Source organism: Athene noctua, chromosome 25 (assembly GCF_965140245.1).
Source record: "Athene noctua chromosome 25, bAthNoc1.hap1.1, whole genome shotgun sequence".
NCBI classification, from domain to species: domain Eukaryota; kingdom Metazoa; phylum Chordata; class Aves; order Strigiformes; family Strigidae; genus Athene; species Athene noctua.
This window is the reverse complement of record NC_134061.1, coordinates 7,699,757-7,723,050: the sequence shown is the minus strand read 5'-3', so window position 1 is coordinate 7,723,050 and position 23,294 is coordinate 7,699,757. Positions and strand designations below refer to the sequence as shown.

The 23,294-nt window shown below is 45.1% G+C and overlaps 2 protein-coding genes across 2 annotated transcripts in view; one reads left to right on the top strand and one right to left on the bottom strand.

Annotated features, from left to right (window-relative positions):
- The first annotated feature begins 3,378 nt into the window (after nt 1-3,378).
- Nucleotides 3,379-5,499, top strand: DAD1 (defender against cell death 1). Its single transcript, XM_074926826.1, has 3 exons — nt 3,379-3,684; nt 4,590-4,740; nt 5,297-5,499. Exons 1-2 carry the CDS (start codon nt 3,444-3,446, stop codon nt 4,718-4,720), a joined length of 372 nt encoding a protein of 123 aa, XP_074782927.1. The 5' UTR covers nt 3,379-3,443; the 3' UTR covers nt 4,721-4,740; nt 5,297-5,499.
- A 4,304-nt stretch (nt 5,500-9,803) lies between these two features.
- LOC141970164 (M1-specific T cell receptor alpha chain-like) overlaps nt 9,804-23,294 on the bottom strand; it is a 293,745-nt gene continuing 280,254 nt past the window's right edge. The window contains exons 3-7 of the mRNA XM_074926568.1: nt 20,623-20,682; nt 13,298-13,561; nt 12,318-12,365; nt 11,047-11,153; nt 9,804-10,567 (exon numbers count right to left, since the gene is read on the bottom strand). Of these exons, the coding sequence (XP_074782669.1) occupies nt 10,556-10,567; nt 11,047-11,153; nt 12,318-12,365; nt 13,298-13,561; nt 20,623-20,682 (491 nt within the window). The 3' untranslated portion in view covers nt 9,804-10,555. The remainder of the gene's footprint in view (nt 10,568-11,046; nt 11,154-12,317; nt 12,366-13,297; nt 13,562-20,622; nt 20,683-23,294) is intronic.

The window sequence follows — 23,294 nt, the reverse complement described above, 5'->3', positions numbered from 1 at the left end:
TTAACAAAAGCCTAAGAACTTTCACTTGTCAGTGCAAAAAGAAATCTCATATAACAAATAAACCTTAAGCATTCATTCCAGGTTTTTAGGTGGAGTTATAGCCATTGCTTTCTTCTCACTCGAAGTCCATATGAACAGAATTCCTTGTGGGGTGGTTTGTTTGTTGGTTTTTTTTTCAGCTGCCAAATTGGTTGAATCAGTCATGAGTAATTAAAAGTATATTAGATATTAAATCTCAAGTTTATTCTAGACAGAGAACAATGCAGGACAGAGGCAAAGACCAAGGAGATGTTTAAAGGAAGCAAAAGGAAGTGGTGCTACAGAAAAATGGGCAGACTGTCTGTGGGAGTTGTGAGGGTGTTAGAAATGTAGAAAATGGGAATACCTGAGTAGAAGCTCCTTGTAGGATGTTTTTAAAAATCATAATTTGTAGAATCATTAGATGATCATAAATTACAGGAGATCTCTGGTTCAATTCCTACCTAAAGTGGGCCCAAACTGCAGCAGCTTCTCAAGGCCTTGTCCAGTTCAGTTCCGAAAATCTACAGGATATTCAAGAACTTTTCAGGGTTCCTGTTCCAGTGTTTAACTACATTGTGAAAAATCTTTTCTAAATATCTTACAAATTTCTCGTGTTGTGTCCATCGGTTCTCACCCTATCTCTGTGCACCTGCAAGAAGAATCCAGTTCCACCTTTTATATGCCCCACCAAAAGGTAGCTGAATGCCACAGTAAGACCCCACCTTCTCTTCTCGAGACAGAACAAATCCAGTTGTCTCAGCCCCACGTCTTGTGCTCCAGCCTCTACCTCTCCTGGACTCGCTCTATTATACCAAAGTCTACCATGTCCTGGGGAGTCCCAGACTAGACCCCATACTGCAGAAGGGGTTTCACAAGTGTTGAACAGAGGGGAAGAATCACCTTCCTTGACCTGCTACTGACGTTCTTTTTAAGACAGCCCAGAATTTTACTGACTCATGTTCACTTGTTCACTGTAACTCCAGGCCTCTCTGCAAAGCTGCTTTCCAGCCAATCAGCCCCAAGACTTCTGTTCCATGAGGTTATGCCACATTAGGATCAGGACTTCATTGAACTTGATGGTGTTTCCTCTGATACATTACTTGGCCTGTCAAAGTCAGTCTCAATAGCAGTCTTGCCCTACAGTTTATCGATTCCTCCCTCCAACTCAGCATCATCCACAAACTAGCTGAGAGGGAACTGTCGCATCATCCAGGCTGTTAAAAAGATAGTGTTGATCCTTGAAGGATTCCACTAATAACCATCAGCCAGTTGGACTTTGCAGTATTGATCATGATCATCACCTTTTGAACTTGGAGGTCCACCACTTTATAATCACATCTCCATGCCACAGCTCACCAGTATTTTATGTGCAGCCTAGCTCTGGGGTAGCAAGTGTTATCTCCCTCCCCAAACATTGTTCTTCAGGGCCATGGAGAGAACATCAAATTCAGGCATTCTCTAATGAAAGGAGGGGACTTCCAGCATGCCTTTTTTCACTCACCAGCATGGCAAGTTCCCACAAGTCCCAGCAATCCTGAGCACCACCATTATTTTTGGAGTGCCCCAAGACTGCAGCCACCATCTTCACCCAGGACATGGTGTCATAGAGCTGTCTGGGTTTGGCAAGGCGAAGGGGAAACCCTACAGTTTCTGATGTTTCTCTGTAGATGTGAATATGCAGAGGACCTCTGCAGGAGCAGCAGTTGCCAGCATTTGGGGGAAGAAGCAAGGGACATGGCTGTGGAACCCATTCTCACACATGCCTTTGTTCCTGTGCTGGAGAAGAGAGGGAACACAGGCAAATGATTATTCTCAGAGATACAACAAAAATGGACATTGACCAAGGGAAAAGTTCCCAGTCCCCTTATTGGCACTGCAGAGAAACCCTAGGGGAATATGTCTGCTCAGGTCCAAATTTCCTCCACAACCAGTGAGACTTTAACACATCAGGATGCCAGAGGCTGTAGAAGGAGGACAGGTAACCTCCCAGACTGTGTCCTAGCAAAATCATGCTGTTAATCGTGTCTCCTAGCCATGGAAACTGAGCTTGGAAATGCAGAAGGTCTCTTCTACAGGACAAGGCTCCTTCAGGAGGCACTGGAGGCATGATCAGAGGATGGGACACCTGTAAATACCCCAGCTCAGTCCTACCACTTACAGACATGGACCTCAAAGGGGAAACACTCTGCACAAGTTGAAACCAAAGGAGGGAAAGTGTACACACGTCGCCTGTCCAACCCCCAGATAGGTGCCTTCCCTACGACGTAAATGCAAGTGGTGTTTCCTGGGTGTATTTCCATCCCAAGCACAGGTAACGAGAGCATGAGGAGCACGCACACAAGTTACAAGTTACAAGGGGCTGCAGGAATCGTGATGTAGTTAAAATCACACACAAGACATCACTTCTGCCAGACAGCTGGTGATAGGAAAAAGCCCCCTCACCTCTTCCTTTCAGAGCCTGTTCAGGAGTATCTGCTGTCCACATCAAGAACATCTCTGGTTTGGGGAATACAGGAAGGATGGAATGATTTAAACAGCGGGAAGATTTGGGTAGAAAAGGAAAAGCTCTGCCTCTGGTCTCCTGAAAAGTCTCCCCCCAAAACAAACAAACAAACAAAACACAAACAACAAACCAACTAAAAGAAGCAGAGTCATTTTGCTCTCACTTCAGGCTCACTGTCATGAGAGTTTTTAATCAAAAGCAAGGAAAGCAACGGTTTGCCGTTAGCTCTGAGAAAGGGCCACAAAAGCCAGCCTGGGTCACCCCTTGAAGAATCTGGAGTCTCCCGGTGAAACCGGCGGCACACACACACGCGCCACACCCGCACCGCCAGCCCCTGCTCTGACACTCCGCGGCGGCCACCTCAGCCCACGGCCCCTCCCCACAGGACCCAGCAAGGCCGGTTTTCCCCAAAGGGGCCCTTTCCGGACAGCCCGGCCCGCAGCTCCCCGCGGCCCCCGGCCGGGCCCTGCCGCCCGCAGCCAGCGGCGCCCCGGGAGCGCGGGGCCCTGACCGCCCTCTAATCTGCCTAGCAACAGCGCCCGCCTGCCTTTCATCGGCTTTTAGAAGGCGCCAGTTCTCTAATCTGCCTAGCAACAGACGCTTCTTGGCTTTTATTGGCTCTTGGAAAGCTTCGGGGGGCGAGGACTCAATGAAGACTTTAGCGCTTGCGCAGCTGACAAAGCATTCCGTCGGCATGACACGTCCGCTCGCGCATGCGCACATCGGCCGGCTGCGCTCCCCGATTCCGCCCTTTCGCGGGCAAGAGATCTGCGCATGCGCAGTATCCTCTGGCGGCGCGATGTGTGGGGCGTGCGCGTGCGCGGCCCCGCAGTGACCCGGAAGCTCTCGCTGGGCCCCGCAGTGACCCGGAAGCGCTCGCTCGCCGGGTTTAGGCCACCTCAGCCTGGCCGCAGGGACCATGTCGGGCGCGGCGGGTTCCGGCGCGGGGGCCGCGGGCTCGGTGGGCTCGGTGGTGCGGCGCTTCCTGGTGGAGTACGGCAGCGGCACGCCGAGCCGCCTCAAGGTGCTGGACGCCTACCTTCTCTACGTGCTGCTCACCGGGGCGCTCCAGTTCGGCTACTGCCTGGGCGTCGGCACCTTCCCTTTCAACTCCTTCCTCAGCGGCTTCATCTCCGCCGTCGGCAGCTTCATCCTCGGCGGTCAGTGCCCCGCAGCGCCCGCCCCGGCTCCGCGCGGTTTCCTCTGGAATCCCCTTCGCAGCCGCGCACTCAGCGCAGCAAAGCCTGAGCCTCCCCTGGCTCCGCAGAGGCCCCCGGACATGAGGAAGTTGCCACAGAAGTGCTCAGATCTCTCGTAGTAACCGCAGAATTTCCTTAGCAACCAGGGGCGCTCCCCAACAGCCCAAGGGAGTCAACCACAGCAGCCCTCAAACCCACCCCGGCAGCCAGGGAGGCCCCATAGCATCATCCAGCACCCCCTCTTTTCTCCCACAACACCCAGTTCTGCTTCCAGAAACACCCGGGTTCCCAGCCCAGCCTGCCCTGCAGGATGCTCCATGGGGGCTGTGAACCTGCAGGGGTCCTGCCCGTGGGCACCATAGAGCCTGGCTCCTTGTCAGCCCTAGGGTGTCCTTGCTTCTCCCTGGCCATCGGGGACCCCTCCCTTTTACTCTTGTATCGCTGTCCTTTAGCAGCCATCCCAGGGTGAAATCTAAACTCTAGCAATGACTGCTTCAGGCTGTTGCTCTCCCATAATACCCCCCAAAACCACCTTGTTCTTGTGCATCCCTCCCCAACACACCTATGTCCTGTGGAGGACAGAGAAATAGCCCCATTTCTATGTGAGTCACATTCTGTTATAAGCCTTAGGACTCGCTTGGCTACCCCAGATAGTGTTATGCTGTGGAAGAGCTGATTGCATAAAAGCCCTGGGCAAATCACCTGCCACTGTCCTGCTCATCTTACAATAAAGACAGAGCTACCTTTTCTTATGGTACCCAGGTGGAACAGTGACCCAGACTGGGGTGGACTGCCCCAGGAAGACTGCTGCCCACCACAACTTCCTTTTGTGATCACTAATCACTCATTCTTTCTCTGCCATGCAGTTTGCCTCCGGATCCAAATCAACCCCCAGAACAAAGGCGAGTTCCAAGGCATCTCACCGGAGCGGGCATTTGCTGATTTCCTTTTTGCCAACACCATCCTCCATCTTGTCGTCATCAATTTTGTTGGCTGAGCTTTAGAAGAGACTGTGAGGTACTGGTTGGTGGGGTCACAAAAGAGGCATTCCAAGCTCATATGAATTCAGTACTTTTGTAGAGTTGGGAGAGAACTAGAAAGAGTGAATTCAGGAGTCCTGGCTCCCAGCTTCCTCTTGGCCGAGTGCAGTTAAGCTGTTGTCCTCTAGGTTGATACAGGGTTAGGTTTTATTGCTTTCTGGTTTTGTGCATGTATTTTTCAGCTTTTATAATTTAAAAGTCACTTTAACTAGGATTGTTACAGAAACCTACCCATGTTTCTCTCGTAGGAGAGAAATACCTCATTCTTTGCAAGAGGGTCTTTGGGAGCTGGAAGGCCTGGGCTCTGTTTGTGAGGCTTGTCTCTTTGGAGGCCATGGTATGGCAAATGTCCACGTCTGGAGTTTCTCAGCAGATGAGAGGGGGGAGTTTGGGACAGGGAGAGTTTCGTGCTGAAAAGTGGAGGACATGCCCTGTTGTCACTGTTGCAGGGGGACAGAAGATCATTGGAGATTTCGGGGTATTTCCTCTCCCTTTGCAGAAACATTGCTAATGTTGCCTTCCTCTCTTTCTAGGTCTTGAATTGCTCTCAAGCTCCGATGCCAAAGCCTGGCAATGGGAAGTGCTCTCCCCCAGCAGACTCTTACTTACTTCCTTGGTGGAGGAAGGGAATGCAGGACTCAAGATTTTTCCCCACAGACAGTCCTATGGAGGGGTCTGCTGCCTCATTATGGTTACTGTAATCCTTTCCATCAATAAAATCCTTTATAATACTGCAGTCTTTTCCCTGAGCTGCTTCTGACACCCAGGTTCCCTCTCAGGCATGACTCCCTGGTTTTACCACCCTCCCTTACTACCAGCAGGCTGTTTTTCCATGCCCCAGTTTCAGAGAGAAGCAGGAAGCAAGTCATGGAAACTCAGTTGTCATCCACCTTTTTATCTTCCTGTTTCCTGCCTCTTTATCTTACGGAGAGTATATCACCAGCGTGCCCCCAGGGGACCTTCAAAGCCGGGGAAGGTTTGGGTTAGGCTGTGGTTAGTGGTTGTGAACAGAAGGAAGCAGAGGGTGTCCTCCAGCACATTCCCAGGTGTACCTGGCTTCCTGCAGGCCCTCCTGTATCCCTCAGAGGCATGTGGGGCACAGCTGGATGCCCCAGCTGGTCTCAAAGCTCCCTAAGGCCTGGTGGTGCCTGGTAGTGGTACCTCCCGCACTGTTGGCAGTTCAGTCTGATGTGCTGATAAACCCGAGGATGCTGGATGGGGCTGCAGTGCTGTGTCAGTGCCTCAGCAGAGCTGCAGTTGAGCTGTTCCGAGTCCATGGAGCAGGACATCCCTCAGACTTAACCTCACCGACAATCCTTCCCCCTCTAAAGCGCTGTGAAATGCTTAAACTCAATGACTTTGGCCCCTGGCCATTGCTTCCTCAAGCCTAAGCTAACCTCCTGCCCTGAGACCAAATGTTTCTTTGTCCTGGTGGAAAATCAGAGCCCTGTGGGATCCGATTATGGGCACAGGATGTGATATTAAGCCCAGCTACCCCCTCCGCACCTGTGGCTGCAGAATTTACCTGGGTTACCTTTAGGTGCAAGGCTCCATCCTTGCACTGATCCTGCTTCACACTTGTCTGATTTGTTCTGCAGATAAAACACTGAATGGGTGAAACGTGCGTTGAGGATATGTGACAAAGAAATGTTTGTTTGCTGATGCCCAGGAGATAAAACATGGGGTCTGATAGCTTCAACCTCAGCACTGCATTATGGCTTCTGTTTACCACCTTAGTCTTTTTAGCATTTCCAGCTGTGCTGCAGCTATTAAACCCATAAAAGTGTGAAACCTGGAGCTCCTAAGTCTAACATAGCCTCTGAAGAGCGAGGTAGGAGGGAGCAGGGATTTTGCTTTCTCAAAGGATGCTGCCTGGGTCTGCGGTAGAAACAGAATTCATGCCAGCTCTGATGCTACCACCCCCTCCAGCCCCAGGCATTAAGCTGGGTTTGTTTAAAATGCTACCAGGTTCATGCTGCTGGGGAGCAGGCAGGGGGCTCGACAGCATGCAGGGATGGGAAGTGAGCCACCGAGCTCTTTCCCATAAGAAGGGCCCTCTCTGAGCCGGGCCCGTGGCTGAGCCCGCACGTTCACAGGAGGAGGAACAGCTCAGGGTCCCCCCCCTTTGCCGCTGCAGCTTCTGCTGTTTGCAAGCTGCGGGCGCCTCCCTGCGGGGCTCTGTGACTCGGTCTCCCCACGCTTCGGCTTTAGGGAGAGCTCCAGGCCGGGACCCTCCTGTGGCCGCTTCTGAGAACTGCATGGGACCTGTGGAAAAGCAAGAACCGTGGCTTTTCTATAGGGTTTCTTTTTTTTTTCCCGATTTTTGCTAGCTTGCGATGCTTTTAGCTTACATAAACTCAGCACTAGAATTCAGGTCCTATTAGAGCTACTCCCACATCTGAATAAGCTTCAACAAGTCTGTAGACAATTTCTGCTCCTTATAGGGATTGTGCTCGGGTCCCTGTTCACACTGTAGAAGAGGGCAAGAAAAGAGAGGTTGTTTTGTGTACAGGGTCATGTTTAATGAGAGATGACAAATGCCGGGCAGGGTGTTTTCTCTGCCAAAACCCCTAGAAAAGATGCAAGTTCATCAGTAGGTGTTAGGGGGCAGGAGCTGGCATAGGGGAGAGGGTGCTAGAGATGGACCTTGGCAACATGTCCTTCCCTACTGATGTGAGGGAACTCTCCGGCTTGCCCCGTCCTCCTCCCTTCTCTTTTGGGTCAGAAGAAGTAGGATTTTTCTGCACAGATTCACTGCCCATGTAACAAGGTGCAGAAGGCTATCAGCAAATTCAGAAATCTTACATGCTTCTAAGATTTCTCCCCGCCTCCCACCACACTTTATGATGTATTTTCTCTCCTACTTCCCCCTGCTTACACCGCATAGCTCAATCTTTCATGCTGCACACAAAACAACTCCCCCCAGACCCAAGAGGTGGTGAGGGGGCAGGAAGGGAGGGTGCCTTAACCTCATTCAACTTTGGCTTGTGGTCTAACGTCTGCTGTGCTTTTCCACATGCTTCTCCTCCTCCCTGCCACGTGCCACACCAGCCCTGCTCCCCCCAGCCCCTGTTTTGCGCTCCACTTTCCAGAGGAAGCGGTTTCTGTGGCAGGGGGTAGAAGAGTATCAAAAGGTGACCCAGATCTCAACTGTGACATCATGGAACTGGTGGTGCTGTCCTCTTCCTGCCCCACCTGGGCCATGAGACCCCTTCCACATCCTGTCTTACTGTGTTATTTCCTGCCTTTGCTTTGCACTGTGGTTTTTCTTTCTTGAAATAAACAAGAAAGTGCAAAGGGGGGGGGGGGGGGGGGCACATTGTGGTGGTGGGAGATTGAAAGCCTGATATCTGAAAGCATCTTGAAGGAGACCTAGACATTTTTGCAGATTGCATGCTAAGAGTCACTTTAGGCAAAATATTTTAACTTTATCTGCACACTCATCCCCTCACTCAGCGAATCTTATCACTGGGGTCATTTAACCTGGAAGAGAAAAGACTGAGATGTGGAAACAGACAGCACACTGTCCTTCCTCCTTGACCATACAGCTAGGAGCGGGTTTGAAGTGCAACACACAAAAAAAGTAAAATTAGATTAATTTTAAAAAGTAATGCTAAAGGTAGATGAGCATGCAAACTTATCTTCCAGTCCCTGAGGGTTTCCTGAGTGAGATTAATCTGTTGGAAATCTGAAATGCAATGACTTGCTTTGTAATTCCAATATGGTTTTAGGCAGCTTCATCAAGCGGTTCCCCTGTGACACCCATACCTCATCATGAGCAAAATGTAAGCTTCAAGAGCTGCCTGGAATCTAGCATTTAAAGGGCCATGGGCTTTCTACGGAAATGAGAGTGACTGTTGTGTCATGGGAGAGACAGGACAATGAGTGCCTGATCATCTGTACTATAAAATAATTAGAGTAACACACCCAGAAAGTTTAAAGTTGTTCCTTGGCAGAAAAAGCCAATAACTGTCACCCTGTGACAGGCCACTTGCTAAATGGTCAGGTGGCAGCACCATGGCAGGAGACACTGTTGTGCCGCTGCTCAGCGCTGTGGGGTCAGATCCTCTGCCGGGGTGCTGGCATGGTTGTCACACAGGGACCCTCACGCACATGAAGCACCAGGGCTTTTTGTTAAAAGCATTTCAAACATGAAGCTTTCCAAAATCCGTGTTCCTTGCAATGGCTGTGAATCCAGCAGGGTGGAAAACATCCCGAGAGGGGGAATCACCCCCAGCAGTCTGTCGAGGCTTTCCCTGCCACCCCCTTTGGGCAGTAGTGTGAGGTATAAGCAAAGGTTAAGCTTTGCAGGGAGAGTGTGTTTCTTTCTGAGCACCCTTCTCATTTCTACCTCCAGAGGAATCTCTAGTGCTTCAGAAGAAGATGGAGAAATCTATGTCACAAAAGGAGAAAGTTTCCAGTCTTGCCAGTGACAGACTGAACCTGGAGACACAGGCCAGTTAGTTGGTGTCATTAATTGAAGGCAGGTACCTTGTTCTCCAATGACACTGGGGACTGGGGGGCATTTAGAGGTAGGACACTTCAGGGTCCTGTGTTCTCATAGCAGTAGACATCTGCCTTCAGGAACCTGGACGGCTTACTTGTCCTCCCACTGTGAGCGGGGCTTATTACTGTCACCTTCACATAGCACAGAGTCTGCTCTTGGAGGAGGGGTGCTCTCCATCATTGCCCTCCCTCCAAGCCAGCCATGCTATTCTCACCCAGACACAGCAAGGATGTCCTGGATTCTATTCCCCCACCGTGGTGGATCCAGCCAGTTATTGCAAAAAGTTCACGGTGAACAAGTCAGGCTGAGGAGGAGAGTCCAGACACCCCTTCCCTCCCTCACCCCAAAGGCCGGGCTTATTCCTAAAGATTAACTCATCTGAAGGGTAAAACAAGTGCCTCAAACTACAGATACAAAGGACAAACAAGTTTTTTTTTTTGACAAGAATTGTTTAATAACAGCCAAAGACCTAAAGAAATGCCAAGATACCAGTGTGGTTGCCAGTACAATTCAAGAATTAGCAGCGTGCAAAGTTCACATGCATGCACTGTTTCCAAGGAGTCCACACGTGGACAGGTAAATATTTCAGTGTAGTTTTATGCAGTGATTATAAAAAAGAAATTGGGAAATCCAAGGTTGTTTTAGAACTAAATAAAAAGAACAAAAGTAGTTTGTATTTTTGGTAAATGCAAAGCCAAATCTTAAGCAGGTTTAAATTCAGAAAATGGTAAAGCCAGATAGATTTCAAAAAAGCTACTAAACATTCTTTTGTCCTGTGATAATGAGGTGAGAATGTTACTGAATTCAGGACTTCTGGGAGACCTAGCAGCATATCTTTTAGGGGAAAACAAACAAAAAAAAAAGATACTCTGATCTAGCAAAAGAAGATAGCAGGAGAGGATGCATAGCACCCTGAATAAATCTCTCTGTTTTTCAGAATGTTTCATTTGCAACTGAAATGGTGTCTGTGTACTTAATACAAGTAATAGTGATCATTGGCAATTTATAGTTATGGCAAACTATGCTTCATGCAGAAGGAGGCATGTCATGCTAAATGAATCAGGCATCTGGGGCAGCAGAATGCTGAAGATGTTAAGCTTATTTTTGAGTGGCTTTGTAAGAACGCAAATAAAGCAATTTAGGCTATAATAGCTGGTGTGATATACAGAAACAAGTGATATCCATATCCCTTGTGACAGGAATGCCTGTGTTTCCTCTTGCAAGTGATGCTCAGGTAAAGATTCCTCAGCAGACTTTTTTGGAACTTCAAGACTGCACCATCTGGTTACTTTAATTCCTGCAGTAAAAATAAAGTTATGTTAAATCATTATTTGGGATACAGTTGCAGCTACACAATTGTAGACCTGAAGTGTCGAGGGCTTAGAAAGCAGAGAAAGAGACACTGAGCCAAAGCTAATGTATGAGGTCTGAGGTCTTAATAAGCATCAAACTTTTCCAGCTGGAGACTGGTCAGGGGATGAATCTGATGGATTAATGCAGATAAGGAAAGGGATGGGTGTAGAAATAGAAGGGAGGGATGTATAGAAAGAAGAAAAAAGTTAAATTTGCACGTGGATAAGTAAAAGTAAGTAGACTTGAGGGGTGGGTGAAACAGTAATATGGCCAAAGGAGTGGAAGGATTTTACTGTTGGTAGACAAAAGGTGTATGGATAGACTGCGTAAGCAGTTACTGCAGAGAGAAGGCACGTTCATAGCTAATGAACTGATCCAGATGGTCTCTGTCAGAGGCCTTCCTACTCTCCCATGCATACTCACTTTTTTTTTCCACAGAAGCATTGTCATCAGCACATTAAAAATTATTCCTTTCATTAAAATTATTTTCAGGCCCAGCTGTGATAAAGACAGCATGTTCAGGTTTTCATCTGCAAAAGCAACAGAGAATAAAAGTCACAAGAGCACTGGGACATCCTTGCTTCCAGAGTTAGAAGTACTTCTTCATGAAGCTGTTCCACTTTGTGTGACTGAGTCAGCTAGCAGGGTAGCTAAGGAGACAGTGAGCAAGCCTGTCTCACTTAGAGGCTTTCATTTCCTCCAGTTGGTGTTTCAAGGACTGTGTTTTCGTTCAATAGCCACTTCATTATCCAATATGCAAGTCTGCCAACCATCTGGCTGTTTTTAAATCCAATGTATTATGAACCCTCCTTCCTCTCCCTAAATTTTTTTTAAGATGGGGAGGGGGAAAACAAGTTAAATTTTATTCAAAGAACACAAAGTCCATTTGGATTTTCTATTAATCTTAAATTACAAAGCCGTTTTAATTTGAAAATTCATTGATCTATATTGGTGAAGCAGGGACCTATCATCAAAAAGTCATTTTATGTTTATCTTTGAAAATTTCTCTGAAATGACTGATCAAATCAGCCAAGTTTACCAGTAAGTATTTTTCTGAAGTGATGTTTTGGAAACATTTAGCTAACTGGTTTCTTTTCAGCAAGGTTGCATGTTTTCCGAAGCACAGCTCTTACGCAAACAGGGCAAGTGCAGAGGCGAGCTCAGCTCCTTTGAAGTGGCAGGAACAGCAATTGCCTGGGCTCCAGCACTGGCTACTAAACTCCCACAGCCATGAGCTAAAGCAAAGCTGGCTCAGATGCACTCTGTCTTCAGTGCAGCCCCGCCTCTGAGCACACGCTGCAGAAACCACTTGCTTATCTTTTGGTTTATTAGGTGTTTGTGCACCCAAAAATAAAAACAACTCTTTTGAAGTCTGAAAGGCAGGCAGGCATCCAGTAAGGCTGACTCATATCAGTACCTTGAATCATTATGTGATGGGGAGTAGTTGTTGAGCTAGTCCTAGCAAGAGCATGTAGGCACTGGCTACACTGGCCACATAAAATTACCAGCTCAGATCTGGAAGACTACCTTAACCCAGTGACTTCCAGCCTTGATGTTTAAAGTCTGTGGGGCCCTTTTGGAAATTTCCAGTTTGAGCTTTTTATTCCAACAGGAATTTTGCAAACATGGAACATTAGCAAAAGGCACTTTCTTTAATCATGCCAAGCTTTACCCCTAAAGTGCTGTGTACACACCTGTCTTGAAGTGTAGAGACATGGCTGTAATACAGACAGTGCTGGCACCTGCAGACAGTAACAATAAATTTAATTAATAACAGAGGTGTACATCTTCAGAAGTTCATAAAGATATCTCTGCTTAGAAGGGCTGGATTAGAGTTTCTGACCAGTAAACCCTCCCATAAACACCCACTTCTGATATTTTCAGGGCAAGTTAATTAATCTAATTAAACTTTAATATCCCATTAGACAAAGGAATTTCAAGCTTTATATCCCCCCAGTGTGATTTTAAGATCTCTCTGCTGTGATTGTACCAGTCTACTGACCCTTAATCTTGTTTCCACGAAGGAGGAAGGCAAAAGAATCCTAGAATGCTTTGACTTGGAAGGGACCTTAAAGATCACCTAGTTCCAACCCCCCCTGCCCTGGGCAGGGACACCTTCCACTAGCCCAGGTTGCCCAAAGCCCCATCCAACCTGGCCTTGAACCCTTCCAGGGAGGGGGCAGCCACAGCTGCTCTGGGCAACCTCTGCCAGGGCCTCACCCCCCTCACAGGGAAGAATTTCTTCCTTTTATCTAATCTAAATCTGCCCTCTTTCAGTTTAAAACCATTACCCCTTTCCCATCCCTACATGCCCTTGCAAAAAGTCCCTCCCCATCTTTCCTGCAGCCCCTTTCAGTCCTGGAAGGCCGCCATGAGGTGTCCCCAGAGCCTTCTCTTCCCCAGCTGAACCCCCCCAACTCTCTCAGCCTGTCCTCGCAGGGGGGTGCTCCAATCCCCTGAACATCTTTGGGGTCCTCCTCTGGACCTACTTGAGCAGGTCTATGTCCTTCTTATATTGGGAAACAGAGTCAACAAGCAAACATTCCTCTGGAGTGAGGGAGCATAATTCAGCATTGCTTGCAGGGCTGGGAGATGTGAACAAGTCATGCACATACTAATAGCACAGACACTAGAGGACCTCTAGCCCTGAACACACATCAAAAAATGCCATTACCGCTTTCAGGATCCTCGCTCTCCAGTTTTCCAAAGCCCTCATGATTTGCACCACACAACATTTCATCTTTCTTGGCCCAGTAGGTCGACAGGTAGCTCGCCTCCTGTTTGTTCTCAGATGTTGCCACCTCCACAACAGCACTTGTCTCCTTATCAGGTGAGTTAAGAGTGAGCTGTTTAGGGGAGTAATCTGTGATCAGGCACATTTCCAAATCCTCATCATCTTTAGAGATCAGTCTGTAGACTGAAGGAGATGGAGTAACATCTGAAAATGGAGAAGAGAAAGACATCAGATGAGACTACACAGTCACAGTTCCTTCAGTCTTAACATACAGCTACTTAAATGTGGAGGTTTTTCTGTTTATGTTGACTTATGTTGTGTGGGAGATGCAGAGAGTGTCCAGGCAGGATCCCTAGAGCATCTCAAATGGTACTCCTGTGGGCATCCACACCCTAGATATCCATATCCAACCTAGACATTCCTCTCCATAACAACTCATTCAACTCTGCTCTGCAGCCTGGGCTTTCTTTTGGATCCTGGCCTGGATGCATTCAGGAATGTGTGTAACAGGCAGAGGAGAGAGCACTTTCTTCTTGCTTCACTGCTAGAGACCTACTGTGTCTGGAGAGAACTGAGCAGCCCAGGGGCATCCTGCCCTTTCTGCAAATGTGTAGTCCAATCCACCACTGACATCCAAAACCCCACTTCCTCCACCTGTCCTGAGGGACAGTGGGTAAATACCAAGTCTTAAGGATGTCCACACTTAGAAGCAGTCCAGCTAATTGTGTTCCTATAGGAGAAGGCTGGGAAAGCCACTTCAAAGTAGGAACACATGGCTGCATTTAGGGAAAGAAAGATGAAACAAATTAATGTTTCATCATGTTCCATCACCTGACAGTTCAGTGCAAGATATTTTTACTAAATTTCACCTTGCAAAAGAGGGGTTTAGGGGACTAAAGGCTGCAGACATAAGACACCTGGGTTTATTTCTGTTTTCTTGCTTCAAATTCTGCTAGCAAGTCAGTTAGAATAGGATTTTCCACTCAGATCAAAACTCTACCTGTGGTTAAACTCTTTTTTGCACATTTAACTTTGTAAACTTGTACTCTAAGCATATATTTCATCTTGTACTGCTCTTGAAGTCTGATTCTTTGAGAAGGTGCTTTCCTAAATCTCTGTTCATGCGTAATAGTAAAATGTTATGGGCATTGCAGTACTGTAATGATGAACAGTTGAAATATCATTAAAGACATGCTGTAGCCAAGATGTAGATTTGTGGTTCTCAGCAGCCCTCTGGCTGAATTTTCCATTTCACAGTTAGAGGTTTGAACCGGAGCTTCAGTTCACATTTGTAAACTGACAAAGTGTTACCATGTAGGATTGAGAGTTTAGACTGATATTTGCTTCATCCCTATTCACACAGCACACTAATAAATATTGTAGAAATACTAAAGGCAGCTTAGCTCCCAAATGAAGAAGTTTTAATTTCTTCCCATGAGGGAAGTTTGGACTAAACCTTAGCTTTTAGAAACTGTCCCAAAATCTTATGCAAGTGCAGACCCTAGTTGAATCACTGAGATAAATGCTTTTCATCTACTCAATTGCCAGTTGTCAGCACCTTAGAGAAATAGTCATACTTCCTTATTAGTACAATCTCAGAAAAAAACTAGTCCACAAAGCCTAATGATTTCCTTCTCTGTCCCTTCTCCTGAATTGCAGTTCATCTGTCTCTGGCTTTGAAAAACCCGATGAAACTTTCTTTTTCCCAGCTACACAGAATGTGGTCTAATACACGTTCTGACTCCCTTGACCTCTCTCCTCACTTCCCATCCTCCCAGCTATTGTTTTGGAAATAGATTTCAGTGATCATTTGTTAGGGAGAGGAAGGTAGGAGCAGACAAAAAGCTTGATGGTAGATTCCTGCATAAAATACAGATGAACCAGTCATGCATACAGAAGAGGAGGAATGGATCAAGCTGTTCTGCTTCTCTCTCATAATGAATACTGTGCTTTCTGAAGAGCTACATATCCACCTCTCACCAAATTAGGGTGTTTTTCTCCCTTTCAATCTGTGCTTTTATCTTGAGCTTATAAAAAAATAAGGTCTGTTTTTTGCAGGCAGCTTCAGCAGCACCTGTTTTGCAAAATACTTATTTCTCATTCTTGCTCAGACTGGCTGCTGCCTTTGTTCTGGTATAGAGTCTTTTTTCCGATAAGTTCCTTTGCATATTTGCACACTGCTTGAAAGTTTGCAGATAGTCTTGGTAAATATCAGCTATTATAACCACAGCACTGTGACCTATGTTTCCTGTTATTCTGTCTTAATGAGTTGGTGGATGTGTTGGAGATGCTGTATTGATGTTTATGACCTGTATTTGCCGGAAAGATTGAGAAAAAAATTATGATACTCTGAGCTGTTCATCCTGCCAAAATTCATCTTTACTGAAGGATATCTTCCAGGTGAAAGAGAAGGAACTGCTGGAATGCTGTTCCTGACCAGCCTACAGAGAAAGTCAACGCCAGAGGCTGGTTTCAGGGAGAGAGCAGTAGAAGCCTGTTCCAACATCAGACTGAGACCTATGACTTTTTTTCCAAAAAAGCTGCAGCAGAAGTCCTGAACTGGTTTAACACACAACTTGTATTAGACAGAGAGTTCTCTCATTCTCCATTCCCTCCAAAGCAGAGTCTCTGAATCTCTGGTCAGACTGGAATTGGTGTGATAGAGGTTTTTGATCCTCTTGCCATTCCTTAAACTGAGAAATTATATTCCACAACTAGAGCCAACCTGGAGCTATTGCCAGACTCAGAGGAAATATATACTCCCTCACACCCTCACACAGACTAATCTTGACCCCAGAGGAGCAACTCCAGTGATTTAACAAGCACTTTTACTGATGTTTGCTGGCTGTCCTCCAGTGGAGGTTCCAAAAGGTCTACCAGAGGCCCTTTGTGAAATCTGCCAGCCCTGCATGGATGCTAGGATATCTACAGTGAGCCTAGATGTCCACATTTAGTCCCTGAACCCTTCTCGAGGCTTCCAGTGTCTGGAGGCACTCAGATAAAAGAAGACAGGTCCTAGTCCAGCATCAGCCAAGTCATCCAAAGTACAAAGACTCTGCAAAGTTTCAGTATTTGCAAATGTGAACATGCTGCTTCACTTACAGGGTTCAGGCATAATTCTGGTCTCCTTCCCAAAAATACGTTTGTCATTGCCTCTGTAGTTACACCAAAACCATCCAAGACTTCTCACAAACCTTTAAAGGGGAAGATTTCTAGCTGAACCAAAACTAAAGCTGAATTAACAGAGGAAAACACCCAGTATGTCAGGAGAAATCAGTGTTCAATGGACTAAATAGTACTCTAGTACAAAAACTAGATAAATCCTGGGTTTATAGCATGTCTTCACATTAAGGAAAAGATGAGACAAAGTTTTATTAAATTTCATATTGGGAAGGAATACCCTACTGGTGTTCATGTATAGATTTATTCATGCATCACCTAAACTGTGGGGGAGATTTACTGTGATCTCCCCAGCCACTCCTTTCAACAATGTTAAGGAAAGTTTTTTGGGGTCAGAAGGAGAAATTCTGCTTATCAAATCCACTCTTTACAGCTCACAGGTGAATGAGACCGCTGTGTAACAATTGTCTGGAAACAAAAGACTTTAAGTGGCTACTCATGAACTCTCTGAGAACGTCTGCCATTTTCACAAAATACTTTTGCATGAGTTTTCTCCCAAAATCAGAGTGGGTTTTAATTGCCAGAACAAGTTTTCCATTTTATATACCAAAAATATACTTCCTAGAAAAAAATAAAATAAAATAAAAAAGAAAGAATAATAGAATGGATTTTTGTTGGAAGGGACCTTTAAAAGTTATTTAATCCAACTCAAGTAATTTCAACTCAAAAAAGATAAACTTTCTAATTTAGAGATTAATTATTCATGTAGTGCCAGCAGAATAAATTGCATTTGTTTAATGAGTAAGAAAAAAAATTCAAAAGAATCCACCTAAAACCCCTTTCTGAAAACAGGAAGATCATTTTATGTTGATATCAAAAAGTCAGAAGAACTTTTGATCTTACACTCGTGGAATTGCCTCAGATGCAGATCTCTATTTCACACCAAAATGATATTCTTTCCTCATCAGTCTATTTAGTGGGTATATTTAATTAGATAACTTATATGGGATCATAGTCTTGTGCCATTTCCAAAAATTACTCTCCTAGCTGCAATATCCCATGCACCCCAGTTTGAATCATTGCAAATACTGTAGTCTAAGTCACCTGGGAAATGTCTTCACAATATGATGTGAAACTAAGACATGATCCCAGAGGTATCTCTGAATTTTTTTCCCCTCGATCTGAAGCAAAACACTATTACAGTCTGACAGGATTCTGAAGTTAACATTAATGATTTGCCAATATCATTAATCTCAGACATTGATGATGCTGTCTCATTTCCCAGTTTTCCCAGTCTCCCTGCTCCATCGCCACAAACAGCCTGTTGTGAAACAATCCTGGATTCATTTTCTTTCAGCCTTCACTCCTCCCTTCACCCCCCATCTAGAGTTCATGTTCATTAGCCATGAAGGTAGACCTATTCAGAAACACTAACCAGTGGACACTGTTCCTGTCTTCATACCTTCATAGCCTGTCCTTCAAATCTTACTCACCAGGGTTGATTTTTAATCTAGTCTCTATTCCAAACACAAATTTACTGTATCTTTCAGTTTCCTACTCAACAAGAAGCCTTTGCAATAAATACCTGCTACCAGCTGCATATTCCAATGGCTCCTCATCCAAAATCTGTGGGAAATCTGTCTACCAGAGGGTGACACACAAAGATATTTGAAATTTCATTCCATCTTTTCAGGTTTCTACAGCATTTAAAAATATAACTGTGGAAAGAGTTATATCATGTATCACAACGAGTTTGGTTCCCCTTCCAAATACAGTTTTTCTTGATCCTGTCAGCTCACACTGTAACATCAGGTTTTACAGCCATGAAAGGGAACTTCTGCACTTTAAAACTAAAAAATCATGACATATTCTCTGAGGCTAAGAGTTAGAAAATCCAATGTCTAAGCTATTAGTCAGAATAACTTCCAGATATTATTTTAAAGATGAAAAAAATCAAGTCGGAAAACTTTAATAGCCAGAAACTGAATAAAACTGCTAAACTCTTTATGTAGCTTTCAGCCATGTGTGAACTGCTTGCATCATTCTACGTGTGACTACACCATACCATGACTATTAAACCTGTGTGAACATTACCAGCTCCTCTAGCTGTTCTTTCCTGCAGTGAGTGACTGCCATATCAGAGCCAAGCACTCCTTAGATTCCAAGACAGCATCTTTATTCCACCTATTTTTGTCAAGGGAAGATGAAAAGAAGTCGGAACATGCTTCCACGTAAGTCCCTAGTCCATCTACCCAATGAACAAATGACTTGCCAATCCTGGAGTTAAAATGAAACAGAAAGCTCTAACTTACTTGGGGTAACAAGAAGTTGAGTCCCAGTTCCAAATGTAAGTTTCACATATCCCTGATTGGCACATTGTTGTCAACCTCTACAAAAATGTAGACAGGTTTTCCCGACACATAGGAACAACCAGGTCAACAGACATTTCAGAACAGAGAATAACTTAAGGGAGTAATGATGAAACACATTGATTTAAGTCACCATCAAAGTACTGAAGAAATCTACTAGAAAATTATCAGGATTGGGAACAAGGAGATAAAATTAGAAAATGTTAATTAATTGATGGGTTACAATAATATATTACAGCTTTCAGGACAATACTAATGCAAATTTCAGAACAACCTGTTTTTCCATCTGTAATATCACCTAAAATTCCTGTTCACTGTGCCATGTAGTTAGGGCCACTGCCTTTTAGTCCAAGTTTTCTCCAGATTGTTTCACCTTTTAGTACCCACCTGACTTGATCACCACCAAGGTTCCTTTAGCTAATGTCAGGTTGTATCCTGCTCCACCTCCATAATTCACACGGCCCAGGAAACCCTTACAAGAACTCCTTTGACCTTATTTACAGTTACCTCCTTGCAGGTTTCAGTGGCACATTGTGACCCTGTCTAGATCTTAGAACTTCAGAGGCAGTTGGAAAGGCAATCTGAGCCTTCTAACTCTATTACTTCACGATTCATATACTCTCACTTACTTACATATGCAGTAGAAGGAGGAGGCATTAAGCATGGCCTTATAGCTGCAACAGCTCAACAAATCTGGATTCAAGTCCCAGTTGCGAACAGAATCCACTTGCAATATTTGTGGATAATACAGTATCTGTACATCAGACGAACCAGGTAAAAGGCAGTCCAATTCCCGTTCCAGCACTAATATGAGAAATGTTTTAAGTACGCTCTTCCTTGGTGGGATTCTGCTACAAGACCCAGTCCAACCTGACCTTGAATGGTTCCAGGGATGGGGCACCTACCACCTCTCTTGGAAACCTGTTCCAGTGTTTCACCACTTTCACTGAAACAATTTCTTATTTATATCTAGTCTGAATCTGCCCTCTTTTAGTTTAAAACCATTACCACTTGTCCTATTGCTACAGGCTCTCCTAGAAAGTCTGTCCCAATCTTTATTATAAGCCCCCTTTAAATATTGAAAGGACACAGTAAGATCTCCCCAGAGCCTTCTCCAGGCTAAACAACCCCAACTCTCTCAGCTTTTCCTCATAGGAGAGATGTTCCATCCATCTGATCATTTTTGTGTCCCTCCTCTGGACCTGCTCCAACACATCCACGTCTTTCCTGTGCTGAGGACTCCAGAGCTGGACACAGCACTGGAGGTGGGGTCTCAGCAGAACAGAGTAGAGGGGCAGAATCACCTCCCTCAACCTGCTGGCCACGCTTCTTTTGATGCAGCCCAGGATATGGTTGGCTTTCTGGGCTGCAAGTGCACATTGCCAGCTCATGTCCAGCAATACAGATGTTATAGCCATTCCTGTATTTCAGTGCATTTTCATGTGACTTATATCATCCATGACTTTGCTTGAGGCCAGTGGAAGTGGCATGGATTTACCCTTAGGAGAGAACAAATCCACATGATCACTTGACAGAAGAGCAGAACCAGGCCTTGTTCAGCTTATCGCAGGAATGCAGTCGGTGGAAGAGCACTGAAAGCACATGCCTGCCTGCAGCTGCCTCAAGGAAGACTGCTTGGACAGCTGCTGTGGAATGAATTTCACTGACTAAGGTGAGACCTCAGGCTACTGTGCCTTTGACAGCTACTATTTCCCAGATCTTGGTGTGCATCCACAGCAGACTTGCAAATTAGACAAAAAATCAGAATAAACATACCTGGTGAAACCAGGAGTCTTGTCCCAGATCCAAATGTGAGTTTGTAACTACTTCCATAGTCACACAATAGCACAGGCCTCTACAATATCCAGAGTGGTATTGAACGAAACCAACGATGAAATACTCCACCGAAAGAAATCCTATATATGTCTATGATTAGACAGATCCATCTATCTAGGACTTTTCTTCCTGCTGACTTTCTTTTCATGTGGTGTTTTGCGTCTTTCAAACTCAAAAATGTTCCCTAATATTCCCCTCAATCATATATATTTATCGTGTTGCTTCCAGAAAGTTACCTGCATCACAAGTTCCATTCATTATCTCATTCCTCATTTATTTAGTCTGTCAGTCAGATTCCTCTCTCAAAACTTAGTTACTTCACAGCTCACCTAGTGATGGATGGCATAGTACAAACTCCATCACCCCATCCTCTTGGATTTGCCATCTGAATTAGTCAAGCATAATTCCAAAGTGAATTTGCGATTTAACTTTTAAGTAGAAAACAAACTTTTTGTTCTGCAATTTCTTTGTGGCAGGGAGACTATTGCTTAGTGTGCCATTAAACACTGAGTCTTCAGTGTGCATTTAGGAAGCTCTTAGGTTCTACAGTGCGATCAGAGCAAGATCTGGAGCAGATGCATACAGACATGACCATGAGGGTAAATTTGGGGACATGTAAATGAACTCAGGCAAAGCCTTGATTTACAGCTCCTTTAGCTTGCTGATAGCTCCATATAAACTTAACATTTTTATTTTTATCAGGTATTTTTTAACAGGTCAGGAGGGTTATTTAAATATGAGGAATTTCCTCAGAGGTTTTCAGAATGAACAGCTTCTTTGTATTACTGTGTTTTTTAACTTTCAGAACAAAGTTATTTTGAAATTATCTTAGCAATCACTACGAATTTAAGAATTGAAACATTAATTCTCAAGAGTAATCCCAAAGCATTTATATATTAAATGCTTCTAAAAGTATTGTTAATAAATTTTGAAAAAATGACATTTGCAAAAAAATATTGGTGTCTGAGGATGTCTTACTTTCCCTTTTTTCAAAGAGTTTCAGACAAGAGAAGTGTGGGATGTCTGGGGGATTATTTTTCACACACTTGTGGCAGCAACTGTCAAAGTACATTTTTTTATTGCTATTTTGTTCAGAGAAAATTATTTTGTAGTCAGGGTAACATTTGCATTGTTCCAAAAAAGACATTCAGTAATGAACTTTGCTTCTTGAACTCTTTCCCCTCTATCTGGGTATCTATTACACCCCTAGATTTAAGACTTGTCACCCTTCTAATATGCTCCAAGGTAACTGGAGGTTCAAGACCAAGGTAATTGAACAGTACCCAACACGAGTTGTTTTAAATACAAACATGCTATTTTCAACAATAACCTGGCTGCCTGACCTTCCAGTATTTCTATAATGCTTCACAATACGGTGGAATCCCAACCCAATCATTACACTTTTACTGAGGATCTACAACCAATGACCCAATATACACTTGTATTTTGCATCCGCATAAGATTATAGAATCTTAGCATTCACCAACTAGAAAAGTCCTTTGTACCTGCTACAGCTTTATGAGACTACTCTCACCACTCTGCATTTTGCTGGCCCTTGCTGGCTTTCAGCATGTCCCTTCTCCTCTACACGAGGATCTTTCATTTAGGAGCCCACTTCCTGTTGACTTTCCAGGAAAAATCATCTTGCATATGTAAAACTTGTGCTATGGCTAGTTCATCATGAGGAATAGGGAGGGGAAAACACATGTGCGGCCATGGAAATCTCTTATGCCCCTTGAAAATTTATAGTCCTATTCCTAACCAGTTGTGGAGGGATGGAACAGGAGCAATCACTTGCAAAGTGAAAGAGTACTCCCAGGAGGGATCACATCTGAGAACTCAGACATACCTGGAGACACCGTGAGTTTGGTTCCAGCTCCAAACGTGAGTTGGCCATAAGCCCCAGTGTTGCACTGTGACACTATGCTTTGCACAATGGTGCGCTGGTGTGCACATATGCTGGGTTAAGACTTGAGAACAGGACAAAGCAAGATTCTGGTTGGAATAATCTAGCCAACGTTACTGGCCATCTCCTCAGCACATGAGTGAAATAAATGCTTCCTTCAGCCACAGTCCTATGCCTGCTTAATCACTGAACAGCTCAAAGTCCCAAATCTCAGAAATCTTACTTGGCATTATCACGAGCCTGGTTCCGTGTCCAAAGGTAAGTTGGTAGGTATTCGTAGGCACAGTGTTGTTTCCCACAGCAAAAACCTATCCTATCCACCCCAGCCCACCTGAAGAACGTTCCTCACGGGAATCCCCCAATCTCCCACGTACGCGCTTGCAATTCATTATATCTGACCTCCGTGTCCGTTGCTTCTTCCTCCCCACACTACAGTCTCATTAATGCCACAAGGAAGAGCCACAAGGCAATTCCCTTTCCACCTCCACACCCTCGACAAATCCAAACCGGCACCACTCACTAAAGACCATTAGACCTTTTTTCACATCTCTGTTCTTGGATTTCACTTACTTGTTTTCACTTTTCACTTGCTTCCTTTCCCTGGGACGGATGCATTTCCTGTGGGTTCAATAGAAAGTCTAACGCTTCTTTCCCGGGAATACTCAAACCACCCCAAGTGGCGCCACAAAGCCCCTACACTGTTATT